The sequence below is a fragment of the Zingiber officinale genome, chromosome 6B (assembly GCF_018446385.1).
Source record: "Zingiber officinale cultivar Zhangliang chromosome 6B, Zo_v1.1, whole genome shotgun sequence".
NCBI classification, from domain to species: domain Eukaryota; kingdom Viridiplantae; phylum Streptophyta; class Magnoliopsida; order Zingiberales; family Zingiberaceae; genus Zingiber; species Zingiber officinale.
The window spans coordinates 11,586,569-11,604,810 of record NC_055996.1 but is presented as its reverse complement, the minus strand read 5'-3'; the positions used below and the strand labels follow the sequence as shown (position 1 = coordinate 11,604,810).

Here is an 18,242-nt window from a genome sequence, read left to right as displayed (position 1 = left end):
GTAGATGCTCGACATGATTTCAAAATCGAGATGTCGACGCAAACCATAAAGCATAAGACAATGAAATGATCGGATCTCAGATAATGGTTTAGATGTGATAGGTAGAAGGCAGTTCGTGACAATCTTAAAAAGAATGTAGTCTTGAGGAGATAATCTCAAGGCTGCAAAAGTAGGGAAGTCAACATCTATCTCATCTAGTCCATCCGGTCTAGGTTGTCCAAAGAAGTACTCATAAATGGAATCAGGTGATACATCAAGTGGAGGAGGTAGTGACTCTGGTAAATCGGGATACAAGGAAAAGGATTTCCCGAACACATACGGCAACCTAGATACCCAAAGAATTCTCTGATGGAGAAATCGATACTTCTTTTAGCGACTCGAGTGTTATAAACACCATCATGGTTTTGATGAAGGTTGTTATAGAATTCAGATATGAGGTCAAGATTGATGTCCCTTTCTAGGTAGACTACCGAATCAAGTTTATAATAGGCTAGGGTTTCGGAGACAGAGGGACAAAATTCATCCATCCACTTTCGATCCACAGATCGACATGGAAGCAGCTTGAATGTCCTCTGTTGAAATGCTAGCTCAAACTGGCGGTTTGGGAATCTACTGGAACTAGCTGGTTGGGGTCGAGAGGGAGCAGGAGCTTTGGATTTGGATTTCTCAGCTGGGGACTTAGAAGAACCCTCACCGGCTGCTTTCTTCCTAAATAGATAAAGATTTGGACACGGTCGGGGCAAATGGGAGTCAGCGATCATCCTGATCAGTCGTGGGGACCGATCAGGGATCTTCCTGATCGGTCCCTGGACCGATCAGATGTGCATCAGTGGGGTGCGATCTGTGCCGGTGTCTCCTGATCGATCCCTGGATCGATCAGTGAATCAGGAATGTCCTGATCGGTCGTGAAGACCGATCAGGCATCATCCTGATCGGTCCCTGGACCAATCAGTGTCTGATATATTATTCAGTAACTGAAAATATGAGCCGTTATCTATCGGAAATTTTGAAAAGTTCAGAATTTAAGAATTCAGAATCTCCCAAATTCATAACCTAGAATCAACACCCACAAGTATATAAAAAAAAAATGAGCTCTTATGGTCTTAGCTTGTGTAGAGCCCGAAAGTTTCAGCCTTTAAATCCAAAAACTCGGACATTTGGAATCTTAGAATTCCAATCTCAGAAAACCTTATAAAACCATATAGTGAAACAAGGTATTAATTAAGACTTAGGATTGCTATGATCAGTTTCAAGTTTGTCAAAATATAAACAACTTGTCCTAATTTTCAATCAAGGCATGTTAAGTATCAATCAAAAATATCAATCAACAAATCACCCATAGTTAGACACTTTTTAGACAAGGCCCAATCAAGATTCCTTGATTGGAATATATGAGTAAGATCAAGGAACCAATTACACATGAATTATGTAATGGTGTTCCCCATACTCAATTAATGTCTCTTCAACCTAATTATTCAAGGGATGCATGATACATTTTGAATAATTTGGTTGTACCTAGCATCTCACCCCATTTCTAGCAAACAAAAATATTTTGTTAAACCTTATAGTTTGTGTGAGATGTTCCCAAGTTGCCCAAAATCATTCCCAATTTCTCTTGTCATTTTAATTTGTCCTTATTGATCATGATGAAGTCCTAAGAACCTAAGGAGCCAAACACATTCCCAACTCCCTCCTTAAATGACTAAATTCATTCTCCGGAAGGGGTTTGGTGAAAATATCAGCTAGGTTTGACTTTGACTCAACATATGTGAGTGCAATGTCTCCCCTAGCTACGTGATCTCTTATGAAGTGATGACGCACTTTAATGTGTTTGGTCCTCGAATGATGGACTGGATTTTTAGTTAGGTTGATCGTGCTAATGTTGTCACATAGCACTTGTACACCCTTATAAGAAAGTCCATAATCCTCTAGGGTGTGTATCATCCACAACAACTGTGATACACTCTCTCCCATGGCAATATATTCGGCCTCGGTCGTGGAGAGAGCAACACAATGTTGCTTCCGACTTGACCAACTAACTAAAGATGAACCTAAAAATTGGCAGCCCCCACTAGTACTTTTCCGATCCAATTTGCACCCAGCATAATCGGAGTCGGTATAACCTATCAAGTCAAAAGACTCAGTACGTGGGTACCAAAGACCTACTCTCATTGTGCCTTTGAGATATCTCAGAATTCTCTTAACTGCAATTAAGTGAGATTCCTTGGCACAGACTTGATACCTAGCGCACATGCCCACAGCAAAGAGTATGTCCGGTCGACTAGCTGTGAGATATAGAAGACTACCAATCATGCTTCTATATTGCGTTAGATCAATTGGTTTTCCACTCTCATCATTGTCAAGGCGAGTGTTTATCGCCATTGGAGTGGACACTTCCTTAGAGTCACTCATATTGAATTTTCTAAGCATCTCTTGAGTGTATTTTGTCTGATGGACATAAATTCCATCTCGAGTTTGTTTGATTTCAAGTCCGAGGAAAAATGTCAACTCTCCTACTAGACTCATCTCAAACTCACTTTCCATGTGAGAAATGAATTCATTCAAATAGCCCTTGTTATTTGAGCCACAAATTATGTCATCGACATATACTTGGGCTACAAAAATGTTTTCACCATCTCTTCGTAGAAATAGTGTTGGGTCTATTTGGCCTCTTACAAAACCCTTCTCTAGTAAATAGGTTGACAGCCTTTCGTACCAAGCTCGAGGTGCTTGTTTAAGCCCATAAAGAGCTTTCTTGAGCATGTAAACGTGGTTTGGAGCTTCGGTACTCACAAACCCCGGTGGTTGCTCAACATAGACCTCTTCTTTGATGAGACCGTTTAAGAAAGCTGATTTAACATCCATTTGATAGAGCTTGAAACCTCTATGTACAGCAAAAGCTAGCATCAAACGAATGGACTCTAATCGGGCCACGGGAGCATAAGTCTCATCATAATCGAGACCTTCGACTTGACTATAGCCCTTGGCTACAAGTCTTGCCTTGTTTCTTACAACTTCTCCCTTTTGATTTAACTTATTTTTGAAGACCCATTTAGTTCCAATAATGGTGGTCTTCTTAGGTCTAGGAACTAAGTCCCACACTTGGCTCCTTTCAAATTGACCTAACTCATCTTGCATAGCTAAGATCCAATCAGGATCGTGCAATGCCTCATCAACTATTTTTGGTTCAATCTCTGAAATCAATGCGACTTCATTAGACTCATTTCTAAAGAATGACCTAGTCCTAACCCCTTGTTGGATGTCTCCCACAATTTGGTCTTGGGGATGACTAGTGGCTAACCTAGATCGCCTTGGTGTTGGTGGTGCCTCATGAATGGTCTCACTAGGCACAGGCAAGGACTCAATATCAGGCAAAGGATCAGATTGAGTTCTTTGTTGCCTTTGCTCATCAACATCAGAGTCAACTTCGACTCGTTCTTCATTTTGATCATTCAAACTTAGATTTCTAAGTTCAAATTGAATTTCTCCTACATCCCTTGGTTGATCATTTAAGTTAGGGATTTCTTCAAAGGCTACATCAGAGGACTCTTCAATCAATTTAGTCCTATTGTTGTAGACTCGATAGGCTTTGCTGGTAAGAGAGTACCCGACCAGTATCCCTTGATCAGCCTTCGCCGAGAACTTCCCAAGATGGTCCTTGGTGTTCAAAATAAACACCTTACAACCAAACACCCTAAGATGTTTAATTGTAGGTGGTTTCCCAAACCAAAGTTCATGGGGAGTCTTTCCTAAAAACCTATGTATTAAAACTCGATTTTGCACATAGCAAGCTGTATTCACAGCTTCAGCCCATAAGTAGCTCGGTAGTGAGTACTCATTGAGCATGCTTCGTGCAGCCTCTTGTAGGACTCGGTTCTTTCTCTCCACAACCCCATTTTGCTGTGGGGTCCTTGGAGTAGAGAACTCATGCCTATATCCCTTTTCTTGACAAAACTCTAAAAACCTATGATTTTGAAATTCCCCACCATGATCACTTCTAATGGCTTTAATTGTTGTCGATTTTTCATTCTCAGTTCTTCTACAAAAAGAAATAAAAATATCTATAGTTTGGTCCTTATGTTTCAAGAAGAAAGTCCATGTGTATCTAGTAAAGTCATCAACGATTACCAAGCAATATCGACTTCCATTCAATGATATTACACTACTGCAATCAAATAGGTCCATGTGCAATAAATCTAAAGCAGTAGATGTACTTACAGTGCTTTTACCTTTATGAACACCTTTTGTTTGCTTACCCTTTTGACATGCATCACATAGTTTGGTCTTGTGGTACTTGATGCTGGGTAAGTCTCGCACTAATCCTTGGTTGGCCAACTTCCGGATGTTCTTCATGTTTACATGTGCCAACCTTCTATGCCATAGCCAAGACTCTTCTTCTTTCGACATGAAACACTTAATCAAAGCATTAGTAGCACTTTTAAACGATACTTGATAAATATTATCAACCCTTGTGCCTACTAGTACTGTGTCAAGTGTGTCAATGTGTTTAACCAAACATTGACTTGAATGAAATTCAATTGTGTAACCCGTATCACACAATTGACTGACACTTAGGAGATTAAAAGTCATCCCCTTGACTAGAAGGACATTCTTGATATGGAGACATTCGGATATATGAATGTCTCCAACTCCTACAACCTTAAGGCTACCATTATTACCAAAAGACACATTACCTCTACTTTTGTTTTGAATGGTTGTAAACAGTGATCTGTCCCCGGTCATGTGCTTGGAGCATCCACTATCAACAAACCAAGTTGATAGATGCTCCCCCTCGACCAATGCCTACAAGACACGGAAGATAGAGGTTTTAGGTACCCAAATCTTGGGACCTAATGCTTCTACAACGAAAGACCTAGGAACCCATGCCTTGGTCATACCTTTCCTAGTTCCATGAGCCCTAGAAACATGTGATCTACTATGTTGAGTTCTAGACATTAGAGAAATGAAACTCGACTCCTTGGGTTGGTACCCTAGCCCGGCCTTGTTGTAGACTGCCCTTTGGGCATTTAGAATCATGTCTAGAGTCTTAGAGCTAGTTGAGAATTTCTCAAGTATTTTCTTGAGTTTCTCAACCTCACCCTTTAACGCCTTGTTCTCATCCTCAAGGACTTCTAGATGTAGGTCATCAACCTCATCTTCCCTAAGGGTCCTTAAGGTTTTTACTTCTTCTTTTAACACTTTATTTTCTGTTTTTGACTTTTTAAGCAATGTAGATAGGTGAGTGATAGTCTTATAACGCTTTTCTATATGAGAAGAGGTTACCTCTTCATCATCCGACGATGATGAGGCCGCGGTTGAAGCGTCGCTCGAATCTCCTTCACTTTCGGAGTCGGAAACCTCCCTTGCCATGAGTGCTAATTGTCGTGTGCTCTTTTCCATCTTCTCTTCTTCCTCCGATGAGCTTGATGAGGACTCATCCCAAGTGGCCTTGAGAGCCTTCTTCTTCTTGCCTCTTTCCTCCTTCTTTTTGGCTCGTTCCTCCTTCCTTTTTAATTTCGGACACTCGCTCCGAATGTGTCCTTTCTTGCTACACTCATAACATACAACATTAGATTTATCAAAATTTTGATCATTAGTTTTACCTTTTCCTTTGTATCTTCGGCTTCTTCTCATAATCCTTCTTACGAAGTTCGCCATCTCACTTGATGATGATCCACTTTCATCATCAGATTCGGAGGAAGAGGTGGATGAGGAAATCTCCTTTTCCTTCTTCTTTTCCTTCTTCCTTCTTCCCTCCTTGCTCTTTGGTCCTGCAAATAAAGCAATACCCTTCTCTTTTTGACCTTTGTTAGCAAGCTCATGAAGTTCCATCTCACAGAAAAATTCATCTAGTTTAACAATGGAAAGATCCTTGGATACCTTGTAGGCATCTACCATAGATGACCACAAGGCATTCCTAGGAAAAGATTTAAGAGCGTACCTTACTAGATCGCGATTCTCCACTCGTTCGTCCACAGAGTGTAGACCGTTGATGATCTCCTTGAATCTCCCATGAAGCTCACTTACCGTTTCATTGTCCTTCATGGTTAGATTTTGGAGTTGATTCAAGAATAGGTCCCTCTTGGCAATCCGAGAATCTCGAGTTCCCTCTTGGAGCTCGAAGAGTTTGTTCCATAGGTCTCTTGCGCTCGAGAACGGACCTACCTTGACGAGTTGGTCCTTGGCGATTCCACATTGCAAGGTGACCATAGCCTTGGCATCGGCTTGTGCTTTGTGGAGTTGTTCGGTAGACCATCTTGACGAATCGAGTTCCTTACCTTCTTCATCCTTTGGTGGTGTGAAACCTTCCTTGACTGAGAACCACATGGCAATGTCGGTCTTGAGGTAATACTCCATGCGGCCCTTCCAATATTGAAAATCTGCTCCTTCAAAGTAGGGTGGTCGATTTGTGCTAAAGCCTTCCTTCATAGCCATCCTTGTTTGCTCTTTTGGGTGTTAATCCGAATCAAAGAGCCCCTTGCTCTGATACCACTTGTTGGGATCTTAGATGGCTAGAGGGGGGGTGAATAGCCCCTTGAAAAACTTAAACCAAAACTTCTACACAGATAATTGTTAGCACAGCGGAATTAGACAACTAAAGAAAGGAAAAACACAAGCACACTAACACTAGGATTTACGAGGTTCGGGGATAACTTGCCCCTACTCCTCGGCGTGTCCGTAAGGTGGACGACTCCTTGATCTTCGGTAGATCGCACCCCGGATAACTTCCGGCTACAAATCCTCCTTCTCGGTGGAGTAACCTCCCCACAACGTCTCAAGAAAGATCTAAGTTAAAGCACGAGACTTACAGAAGCTCGGTGGCAAAGGAGAATAGAAATGCTTACAACCACGCGAGGATCAGTAGCAGAAAACAGAGATCGCAGTTCACCCGAGAGCTCAAGAACTTCGCACAACAGCACAGACTTTTCTTTCAAGCTTTCTTGTTTTTGTTCTTGTTCTCCTCTCATTTTTTCGCTTCTCAAAACCCGCTCTGTCACAGATCGGTCAAAAGCTCACAAATCAGCACCCAATCCTCTTCCTCCTTACCGGTTCCCCGAACTCACACCAATGATATCACAATCAACACTGGCGTCTTCCGAGCTCGAACCAATCCCGTGAGTCAAGCGGATCGCAGCGGATCACGATCCGTTGATGCCCGAAATGCACCATGCTTTGAAACCAAAGAAAGACCATTTGTCGCATTCCTCTTATAAACTTAATTTGAAATTAGGCTTGGAATGATATCCATTAACCTGCAAACTCAAAAGCTAACAAGACAGAGGATTACATCACATAAATGAATGAGATATATCAAAGCGGTGAAGGAATCGCTGATACAAGCACATAATGTGTGGATCGGTCACCGATCGATCCAAATGTTCCCGATCGATCATCGGTCTGAGGCCATTCGATCGATCGTAGTGACCGATCGATTGAGTGTGGATCGGTCCACGCACCGATCCACCTCTTTCTTCTGCGGTCTCTTCTCCGATCGGTCTCACGGCCGATCGATCGATGTGCTCGGTGTTCTCGTCGATCGGACCGATCGATTGAGTGGATCGGTCCATAGACCGATCCACCTCTTCTTTCTTCGCAGGTCTCTCTGATCGGTCTCACGACCGATCAGATTACTCTCTGATCGGTCATTCGATCGGTCATCGACCGATCCATGGAACTGAAGCTTTGGATCGGTCCGACCGATCCACTGATTCATGTGTCACTGGATCGGTCTACCGACCGATCCAATGTGCCATGGAATGTCCACTTAAGTCTCTCTCTGACTTAATCCGGAGAACGAGCTACCGAGCCCTCTCCGACTTCGTTCGATCCAGAGAACGAGCTACCGAGCCCTCTCCGACTTCGTCCGGTCCAGAGAACGAGCTACCGAGCCCTCTCTGACCATTCCGTGCCAAGTCACCATACTTGGACTTTTCCCGTGTCAAGCTCCCTGCTTGGACTTTTCACCAGATGTCTTGACCCATCTGGATTTCCCTTGCCTGGCTTTACTCATCAGGACTTCCAACTGCCTAACACCCCAGTTAGGACTTTCTCAATCAGGTCAACCAAGTCAACCTAGATTAGTAATCAATCTGAGTTAAATATCTGATACAAACTTAAATCAGTGTTAACAGCAAAACAACATCCAGGTCAGACTGTATCAACAATTAGAATATATGTATTCTAATAAAATCTGGAAGCTTATAAATCCACCAGATGGTGTAAAAGCCATTGGGTGAAAATAGGTCTACAATAGGAAAAGATAGATAGACAGGAAGGTGGAAACTTTCAAAGCAAGGCTTGATGAAAAAGGAAATTTTTTCACTGGTAGTCATGCTTAAGTCTATCCGGATTCTTTTATCTATTTGGAAAGTAGATGTCAAGACAGCATTCCTTAATGGAAGTCTTGAAAAAAGCAACCGGAAGGGTTCATTGCAAAGGGTAAAGGGCATCTTGTGTGCAAGCTCAATCAGTCTATGGACTGAGGCAAAGCTTCAAGGTCTTGGAACATCCGATTTATCAAAGTAATCCAGACCTATGGATTTATTTAGTAACCGGATAAGTCTTGTGTATACAAAAAGTGTGATGAAAACGTGGTGGTATTTCTTGTACTATATGTAGATAACATTTTTGGTAGTTGGAAACAATATCAAAATGTTGTCAGAAGTAAGGGCATGGTTGTCCAAACAATTCGATATGAAGGACTTGGGAGAATGTATATATTCTTGGGATCAAAGTAATAAGGGATCGCAAGAAAAGAATATTTTACTTATCCCAAGCTTCATATATCGAAAAAATCCTTGCACGTTTTAAGCATGCAAAACTCCAAGAAAGGTTTCTTACCTTTTTAGCATGGAGTAACTTTATCTAAAGAAATGTCTCCGTAGACATCAAAGGAGATAGAGGAAATGAAAGCAGTTCTTTATGCTTCGGCTGTCGGAAGCCTAATGTATGCTATGCACGAGATCAGAAATCTGTTTTGCCAAGGGCATAGTTAGCAGATATCAAAGTAACCCTGGACAAGGACATTGGACTGCAGTAAAGCATATATTGAAGTACCTTAGAGGCACTAGAGATTATATGCTAGATTACAAGGCAGTTAATTTGGTCCCTGTGGGTTGCACGGATTTTGATTTCCAGTCGGATAGGGACAATAGTAAGTCAACCTCGGGGTTTTGTGTTTACTTTAGGAGGTAAAGTCATAACTATGGAAGAGTGATAATCATAAGTGTTTTTTTTGGACTCCACCATAAAAGCTGAGTATATGGCAAACCTCTGAGGTAGTCATAAAAACTGAATGACTTGATAACCTCAAGATAGACTTAGATATGATTTCTGGTTTGTCCAAAGATTATTACAATTATAATAATAGTGGTGCAGTAGCAAACTCGAAGAAACCATGAGTCTATAAGGCAAGTAAATACAATAGAGCGCAAGTACCACCTAATACGAGAAATCGTATAAATGAGGAGAAGTTGTTGCTGCCTAGATTGCATCAGATAATGACCTATAGATCTTTTCACTAAGGCCCTTAAGGCAAGAGCTTTTGATGGCCATGTTGAAGGGTTGGGATTCAGATGTATGGCAGCAGATATGGCAGCTTAGTCTTTTAGTATAAGTGGGAGATTGTTAGGATGTATACTAAAAGCCTAGCTTTTGGTATAAAGATTTATCTAGAAATAAGAATCACATTGGTCAAATGTCTACATTTATGATAAATGTAGTTGTTCAATTAATTTATATTGTAGATAACATGGTGTGTGGTGTCACACACAGAGGATCATGTTATCAGTACCTTATAAATTATAAACAGTAGCTCACGACCAAAATGGAAAGGAACAAACCATTGAAAGGTCACAGTGTAATTAGGTATTAGTTTATCTTAACTATATAATTACACTAGTACACTTAGAGTGTATTGAGTAGGACCATTAGAGGTCGTTTCTTTTATACTGACTTTATAAAGGAACAAAGACCTCAATTATTATGGAAGTGTGTGCTCTTAATCCTAATATAATAACAAGCACATATATTTAATATTTATTTCTTTAATTTATCAATGGGTGAGATTTAGCTCGATAAATCAATAAGTCCGATAAGTTGGGAAATGATATCACTTATAGTGTGTGTTGTTGATTATAGAAGGAAACTGTGTCCTAGTAATCTAGGTTGAGAATGTCCCCAAGAGGAGCTCATAAGGATTGTCATGTTAAACCCTGCAGGTGGACTTAGTCCGACATGACGATAAGGTTGAGTGGTACTACTCTTGGACTAAGATATTAATTAAGTGAGTTGTCAGTAACTCACTTAATTAGTGGACATTCGACATCTTAAACACAGGGAGACTAACACACTCATAATAAGAAGGAGCCCAAAATGTAATTTGGGATTGGTGCGGTAGTTTAATAATAGTTCTCTAGTGGAATGAATTATTATTGATAAAATTAAATTGTGTGTTCGGGGCGAACACGGGATGCTTAATTTTATCGGGAGACCAAAACCAATTCCTCCTCTCGGTCCCTGTCGTAGCCTCTTGTATATAGAGATTTATACCCACCACATACCCACCTTCTCACCCATCCAATGGGGTCGGCCAAGCTAGCTTGGAACCCAGGCTAGGGCCGGCCAAGACCAAGTGGATGAGCCAAGTTGGTGGCCGGCCAAAGCTTGGGTCCCAAGCTTAGGTGGCCGGCCACTAGAATATTAAAAAGGATTTTTATTAAAATTATTTCTTATGTGGATATCATGGTTTTAAAAGAGAGTTTAAAAATTAAAAATTTCCTTTTATAGCTTTCTACAAAAGATTAAGAGAAGAGATTAATCTCTTTCCTTATTTGTAGATTAAAAGGATGGTTTTAATTTTTGGTAAAAACTTTCCTTATTTGTAAATCATCTACATGTTTAAAAGAGAGTTTAAAGTTTGAAATCTTTCCTTATTTGTTGATTAAAATATGGATTTTAAATTTTAAGAAAACTTTCCTTTTTAACCATGTTCATGATTTAAAAGAGAGTTTAAAAATTAAATATTCTCTTTTATAAGTTTCTACAAGAGATTAAGAAAAGATTTGATATCTTTCCTTATTTGTAGATTAAAAGATATTTTAATTTTTAGAGATAACTTTCTTTTTATCCACATGTTTAAAAGAAAGATTTTAATTTATAAAATTTCCTTTTTACTAACCATGAAGGTATTAAATTATTGGAGAAATTTTATAAATTTCTGGAGACAAATTAGGAAGTTTTAATTAATTAAAACTCTCCTTGTTTATAGCTTGTGGTGGCCGGCCATATGAATTGATGAGAAGAAAATTATTTTTAATTAAATAAATTTTCTTTTTCAATGGCAAAAGAATTAAGGAAATTTTTATTAAATTTTCCTTATTTGCCAAGACCAAGGATTATAAAAGAGGGGGTAGAGGAGGCTTCATAGTGAACGACTATTTTATTTTCTCCCTCTTTTCTTCCTTGGTGTGGCCGACCCTTCTCCTTTAATCTCTTCCTCTTATGTGGCCGAAATCCTTTAGCTCTTGGAGCTTTGAGAAGGTGGCCGGATCTAGCTTGAGGAAGAAGGAGAGAAAGCTTGCATCCCTTGGAGCTTGGTTGGTGAAAAAAATTCTTCATCCTTTAGAAGATATGCTTGGCCGAAACTTGAAGGAAGGAAGAAGAAGGTGTCTTGGTGGTTCTCGTCTCGGAAGATCGTTGCCCACACAACGTCCGGGATTAGAAGAGGAATACGGTAGAAGACCTAGAGGTTTTTGTTTGCAAAAGAAAATGTATACTAGTATTTAATTTCCGTATCATACTAGTTTTATTCCTTTGTAAAAATACCAAATACAAGAGGCATGTGATTCTAGTATTTCGAATTAGTTTTCGATGTTGTATTCTTTTGTTTTTCTTTTCCTTGTGATTTGATTGTTCCTTTTGGTTGACCTAAAGTTATTTAAGGAAATTAAATATTAGCTTTCCTTAAAAGGCTTTGTCTAGGCGGTGGTGGTTGTTCCCATATCCTAGAAGGTCATGTGCCTCGCCATGTAGTCCTGGAAGCTAATTTTGGACATTAATATTTAATGGAATTAATAACCTAGGTGATTTGGATCGAACGTGTTAAGTTCCGCAGGAGATCCAAGTCTAAACCTAAAAGAACAAATAAATTAAACTTAGGATCAAACGTGTTAAGTTCCGCAGGCGATCCAAGTTTAATTTAAAAGAACACATGGTAGCTAGGAAAAGATTCAGACCTTTGTACAAAATTTTTGTACAGTGGAACCGATAGGTTTTCCGAATAGCAACCAATAGCCGCTCGACCGTCGGTGACGCAAGGGTTTAAGGTCGCCGCTCAACCGTGTATGATGCGAGGGTTTAAGGTCGCTGCTCGACCGTCGGTGACGCGAGGGTTTAAGGTCGTCGCTCGACCGCCGATGACGCGAGGTTTTAAGGTCGTCGCTCGACCGTCGATGGCGCGAGGGTTTAAGGTCGCCACTCGACCGTCGATGACGCGAGATTTTAAAGTCGCCGCTTGACCGCTGATGACGCGAGGTTTTAAGGTCGCCGCTAGACCATCGATGACGCGAGGTTTTAAGGTCGCCACTCGACCGTCGATGACGCGCTCGTTGAGTAATGGATTGGTGAAATCGAATATTTTCTTTCCTTCCTGCATCTAACAAGAATACATACATGCAAGGGTACATAAATTCACTCGCGCACCTCTCATCCGGCTCTGTAGGGTTGGAGGTGGTTTGCGTTCCACGGTCGATCCAGCCTTCTTCCTTCCACATCTTCCAAATAGCAGGCGTCTGATTGCAACTTCTCCACCACTTTGAATGGGCCTGCCCATGGAGTTTCCAACTTTTTGACGTCGCCGACTGGCTTAACCCTTTTCTAGACTAGATCGCCCACCTGAAAAGATCTAGGGATTACCCGCCGATTATAACTTTGTCGCATTCTCTGTCGGTATGCTGCAAGCCGGGCAGCCGCCTTGTCGCGAGCCTCATCGATCATGCCGAGTTCCATCCGTCTCCTTTCGTCATTTCCCTCGTCATAGTGCAACACCCGATCGGACTCAACGCCAATTTCCACGGGGACAACAGCTTCCCCGCCATACACCAGATGGAAAGGAGTGAGGTCAGTTCCCTCTTTGGGGGTCGTTCGTAGTGCCCATAATACGCTAGGAAATTCGTCCACCCAACTGCCTCCCAGATGATTGAGCCGCACAGGCAGTATTCGAAGGATTTCCCGGTTGGTGACCTCGGCTTGTCCGTTGCTCTAGGGATAGGCCACGGAGGTAAAAGCTTGTTGTATGCCATAACCATCACACCATTCCTTTAGCTCTTGACTTGTGAACTGCCTCCCATTATCCAAGACAAGCCGACGAGGAATATCGAATCGGCAAATGATATTCTGTCATATGAACTTCTTGACCATACTTTCCGTTATCCTCGCTAGCGGCTCGGCTTCCACCCATTTTGAGAAGTAATCCACAGCTACGAGTAGGAACTTTCTTTGGCCGTTCGCCATAGGAAAAGGGCCGACTATGTCCATTCTCCATTGGTCGAACGGGCATGCGACAGTGGACGTTTTCATTTCGGCGGTCGGTCGATGTGTCAAATTATGGTGCCTTTGACAGGATAAGCAAGTGGCCACCACTCGACTAGCGTCTTCCTGAAGTGTTGGCCAGAAGTATCCGACCAGAATAACTTTCCATGCCAGTGACCGGCCACCTGGATGTCCTCCGCAAGAACCCTGATGTACCTCTTGAAGGATATATTCAGCATCCTCAGTACCCACACACTTGAGCAGAGGGCGTGAAAATGTCTTTTTATATAATTGCTCGGCTACTAATGTGAACCGAGTGGCTCGCTTCCTCAGAGTTCGATCAGCTCCATGGTTTCCCTGTTGACCCTCTAATTGGAGGAACTCAATGATGGGTGTTCTCCAATCCTTCGGAAATGGTATCCCTCCCGATCGGTCAACGTGCGCCACTAGAGAGACCTGCTCGATGGGACAACTGGCGACGATCGACGTCATTGCACTGGCCAACTTTGCCAGTTCATCTGCTGTTTGGTTCTCTGATAAGGGAATCTTGTGTATGACAACCTCTTGAAAGTTCACCTTGAGCTTGTTGAAGGCCTCCGCATACAGCCTGAGCCGCGCGCTATTGATCTCGAACACTTCGTTCAACTGCTGGGCTGCCAACTGTGAGTCTGAGTATAGGAGTACTTTGGTGGCACCAACATGCCGAGCAGCTTGTAGGTCGGCTATGAGCGCCTCGTACTCAGCTTCGTTGTTGGTGGCTCGGTAATTCAGCCGGATGGATAACTGCATCCGGTCTTCTCTAGGAGATTTGAGTAAGATGTCAATTCCGCTCCCATGACGAGCGGACGACCCATCCACGTATACCTTCCATGTGGATTCCGACTCTGGATTCTGCACTTCCGTGATGAAGTCCGCCAATGCTTGTGCTTTTATGGCTGACCGGGGTTGGTATTGGATGTCAAACTCACTGAGCTCAGTGGTCCACTTGATCAGCCGACTGGATGCCTCGAGGTTGAGCAATACTCGACCCAAGGCGTTGTTGGTCATTACGATTATGGAGTGCGCCAAGAAATAGGGCCGGAGCCTCCGGGCGGCGAGAACTAATGCATAAGCGAGCTTTTCGAGACCGGTGTTGCGCAACTCAACATCCTTCAATATATGGCTCAAAAAATACACTGGTTGTTGTATTTCCCCCTCTTGCCTGACTAATGCCAATCCAACCGCATACTCTGTAGATGATAGATAAATCCAAAGAGGCTCCCCTACGATTAGCTTGGCCAAGATGGGCAGGGAACTGAGATATTGCTTGAGTTCTCCAAAGGCCTAGTCACACCCGCTATCCCATTAGAACCTAGTCGCTCGCCGCAGAATTTTGAAGAACGGCAAGCTCCGGCCGGATGATTTGGAGATGAATCTTGGCAAAGCTGTGATTCTTCCGGTCAGCCTCTGCACCTCTTTTAGATTGCGGGACGGGGCCATGTCTTGGAGAGCCTTTACTTTGCCGGGGTTCGCTTCAATCCCCCGTTCGGTGACGATGTAGGCTAGAAAACGTCCGCCTTTAGCGCCGAACAGACACTTGATTGGGTTGAGCTTGATCCCGTACTTTCTCAGCACTCATTGCTTCTATGTCTGCACATAGGTCGATAGATCGGAGAGACTTAATGAGGATGTCGTCGACGTATACCTCTAAATTCCGCCCGATCTGTTTCCAAAACACTTTGTTCATCATCCGCTGATGGTGGCACCGACGTTCTTTAACCCGAACGACATGACCTTATAGCAGAATGTCCCGTCAGCCGTGACGAAGCTGACTTTCTCCTGGTCTTCACGCGCGAGGGGCACCTGATGATAGCCTTGATAGGCGTCGAGCATGCAAATCAGCTCGTACCCCGCTGTCGAGTCCACCATATGATCGATCCGTGGTAAAGGGTAGGAGTCCTTAGGGCATGCCTTGTTCAAGTCCTTGAAATCAATGCACACTCGCCATTACCTGGCTTGGAGACCAATACCACGTTGGCTAGCCAAGTAGGGAATTGAATCTCCCTGATGTGTCCGACCTCCAGCAGCTTGTCAACCTCGCCCCGGATGATCAAATCTTGCTCGGTGCTGAAGTCACGCTTTCTTTGCTTGACTGGTCGAGCATCTGGCCGGACATGCAGCTCATGGTGTGCCACGCTTGGATCGACTCCGGGCAACGCGTGAGTCGACCAAGCAAATATGTCATGGTTCTTTCGAAGGCAGGCGACCAATTCCTCCTTCTACTGGTCCGGCAGATCAGATGCTACGAAAGTAGTAGCCTCCGGCCGACTCGGGTGAATGTGTACCTCCTCCTTGTTGTCATACATCAGCATGGGATGCTTCTCTATGATGGCGTTCACCTCCAACCGGGGGCATTTCCTGGCTACTTTGGCTTCTGACTTGACCATTTCAACGTAACAATGCTGAGCCGCCACCTGGTCACCCCGGACCTCGCTCGCCAGATTCCCCACAGGAAATTTGATCTTTTGGTAATAAGTGGATACTACAGGCCGAAATTCGTTGAGGGACGGTCGGCCCAATATTACATTGTACGTCGATGGCGCATCCACTACAATGAAATTTGTGGTGCGCGTCCTAATCAATGGCTCCTCTCCGAGTGAGATGGCTAGCTTTGCTTGCCCGATCGACAGGACTTCATTGTCGGTGAAGCCATATAGAGGGGTTGCCATGGGTCAGAGCTCGGCCCGATCAATTTGCAATAAATCAAATGCTTGTTTAAAAATAATATTTACCGAGCTTCCTGTGTCGACAAAAGTCCAGCGGACGGTGTAGTTGGCGATTACCGCCTTGATGATTAGCGCATCATCATGAGGGACCTCCACTCCTTCCAAGTTCTTGGGGGCGAAACTGATCTCTGGCCCTTCTGCCTTCTCCTTGCTGCATCCCACTGCGTGAATAGATAACTGTCGAGCATAGCTCTTTCTGGCTCGGTTGGAGTCTCCTCCAGTCAGGCCACATGAGATCATTCCAATCTCTCCGCGGGAAGCGTTTCTTCTGTTTTCTTCTTCTCGCGTAGGATGTCTGTTCCGCTCGGGGGAAACTCTAGCGGGGCTCCGGTCTCGCGGGTGATGCTCCTGTCGCTCGCGCGTCCTCTGACCACTAGCTCTCTGATCGGTTTTGCGTTCGGGATGCCGATCCGGACTGAGTGACCGGTGTCGGTATTCCCTGGGCTTGAGCTGGTGAACCATGGAGTCGCCACGGCATTCCCATGTGTTGTGTGTTCCTGACTGATGGAACTTACAAAACATCGGCGTCCACTTTTTGCCCTTCTTCTGTCGATTGGTCTCTAAATGCACCGCATGTGTCCTTGGTTCGGGGTACTGTGTCGCTCCTGCGGCTCGGGGTCCTCTTGGGGGCTGATGACTGCTAGGTACTCTCCGTTCGAATGGCGCATGGGGCTCGGCGGGCGCTTCTTTTCTGCGGGCCGCCTTTGCTTCCTCCACATTGATATACTTCGTGGCCTTCTTTTGTAGATGAGCGAAATCTCGTGGTGGCCTACGGATGAGTGACCTAAAGAACTCACCTTCCACGAGCCCCTGGGTGAAAGCATTTACCAGTACGTCTGAAGAGACTGCGAGTATATCCATCGCGACTTGGTTAAAGCACTAGATATAGTCCCTGAGCGTTTCTCGCGGGCCCTACTTCAGCGAGAACAAGTTGACTCTTGTCTTCTAATGTCGGCGGCTGCTTGCAAAATGATGCAGGAAGATCGCTCGGAAATCTTTAAAGCTGCGGATGGATCCGTTCGGCAACCGTGTGAACCACCGCTGCACCGGCCCCGATAGGGTTGTCAAGAAGACCCTGCACTTAACCCCATCGGTGTATTAGTGCAGTGTAGCCGCATTGTCGAACTTGGCCAAGTGATCGTCAGGATCGGTGCTCCCATTGTATTCCCCGATCGTCAATGGAGTGTAATGTCGGGGTAGGGGATCCTCCATAATTCTTCTTGAGAATTGATCGTTGATCCTTTCAGGCAAGTCCTCATCTCGTCGCGCTTTTCCCTTCCTAGCATCCCTTTCGAGCGCCTCATCTGACGAGGAGCCTCAGTCTCGGCGAGCTCGGCCTCCTTCCTCCGAGGGCATCTGGAACAACGCTCGGTGAAAGGGGATTGGCGCGTTGGGCGCCGGTCCGAATGTGTCCAACTTTTTGCGAATTTCCTGGTCGGCCACGGGTTCAGCTTCGTGACCCGGGTCTCCAGGCTGGCCAGATCCTGAGACGGCTGACTCCTGTGCTGGGCGTTCAGCCAACACTCATTGCTGCTGCTCCATCGCCCTTGCCACTCCAGCTTGGATAAGCTTTTCCAATTCTTCTGTCGTCAGCGTTACGATCGTAGGTCGTCCGGCTTCTTTCATCTTCTACTTCCGGGTTCAGGTTGAATTTCCCACAGACGGTGCCAATTTGATCCTACCCTGAAGCTGAGTAGATGGCCACCGGGGAACAACGCTGAGGTGGCTCTTCGTCTACACTGATGCTCCCTCGCTCCTGCAACCACAAGTCGTTAGTGCCAAGCCGGGAGGGGGTTCCCAGCGACGACCCTCCGACGCTCAAGTCACACACCGACAAGTGAAGAAAACAGAGGCAGCAAAGAAGAAGTAAATGGTGGTTCCAGAGGGCGTATGCGCGTACCTCCGCGGATGGCTGCTTCCCTCCTTATATAGAGCTTCGACGGGTTG

General features: G+C 44.2%; 1 protein-coding gene across 1 annotated transcript; it reads right to left on the bottom strand.

Moving 5' to 3' along the window:
• Positions 1-16,241: 16,241 nt before the first annotated feature.
• LOC121990758 lies at positions 16,242-17,156 on the bottom strand. Its single transcript, XM_042544833.1, has one exon. It carries the CDS (start codon positions 17,154-17,156, stop codon positions 16,242-16,244), a length of 915 nt encoding a protein of 304 aa, XP_042400767.1.
• Positions 17,157-18,242: the final 1,086 nt, after the last annotated feature.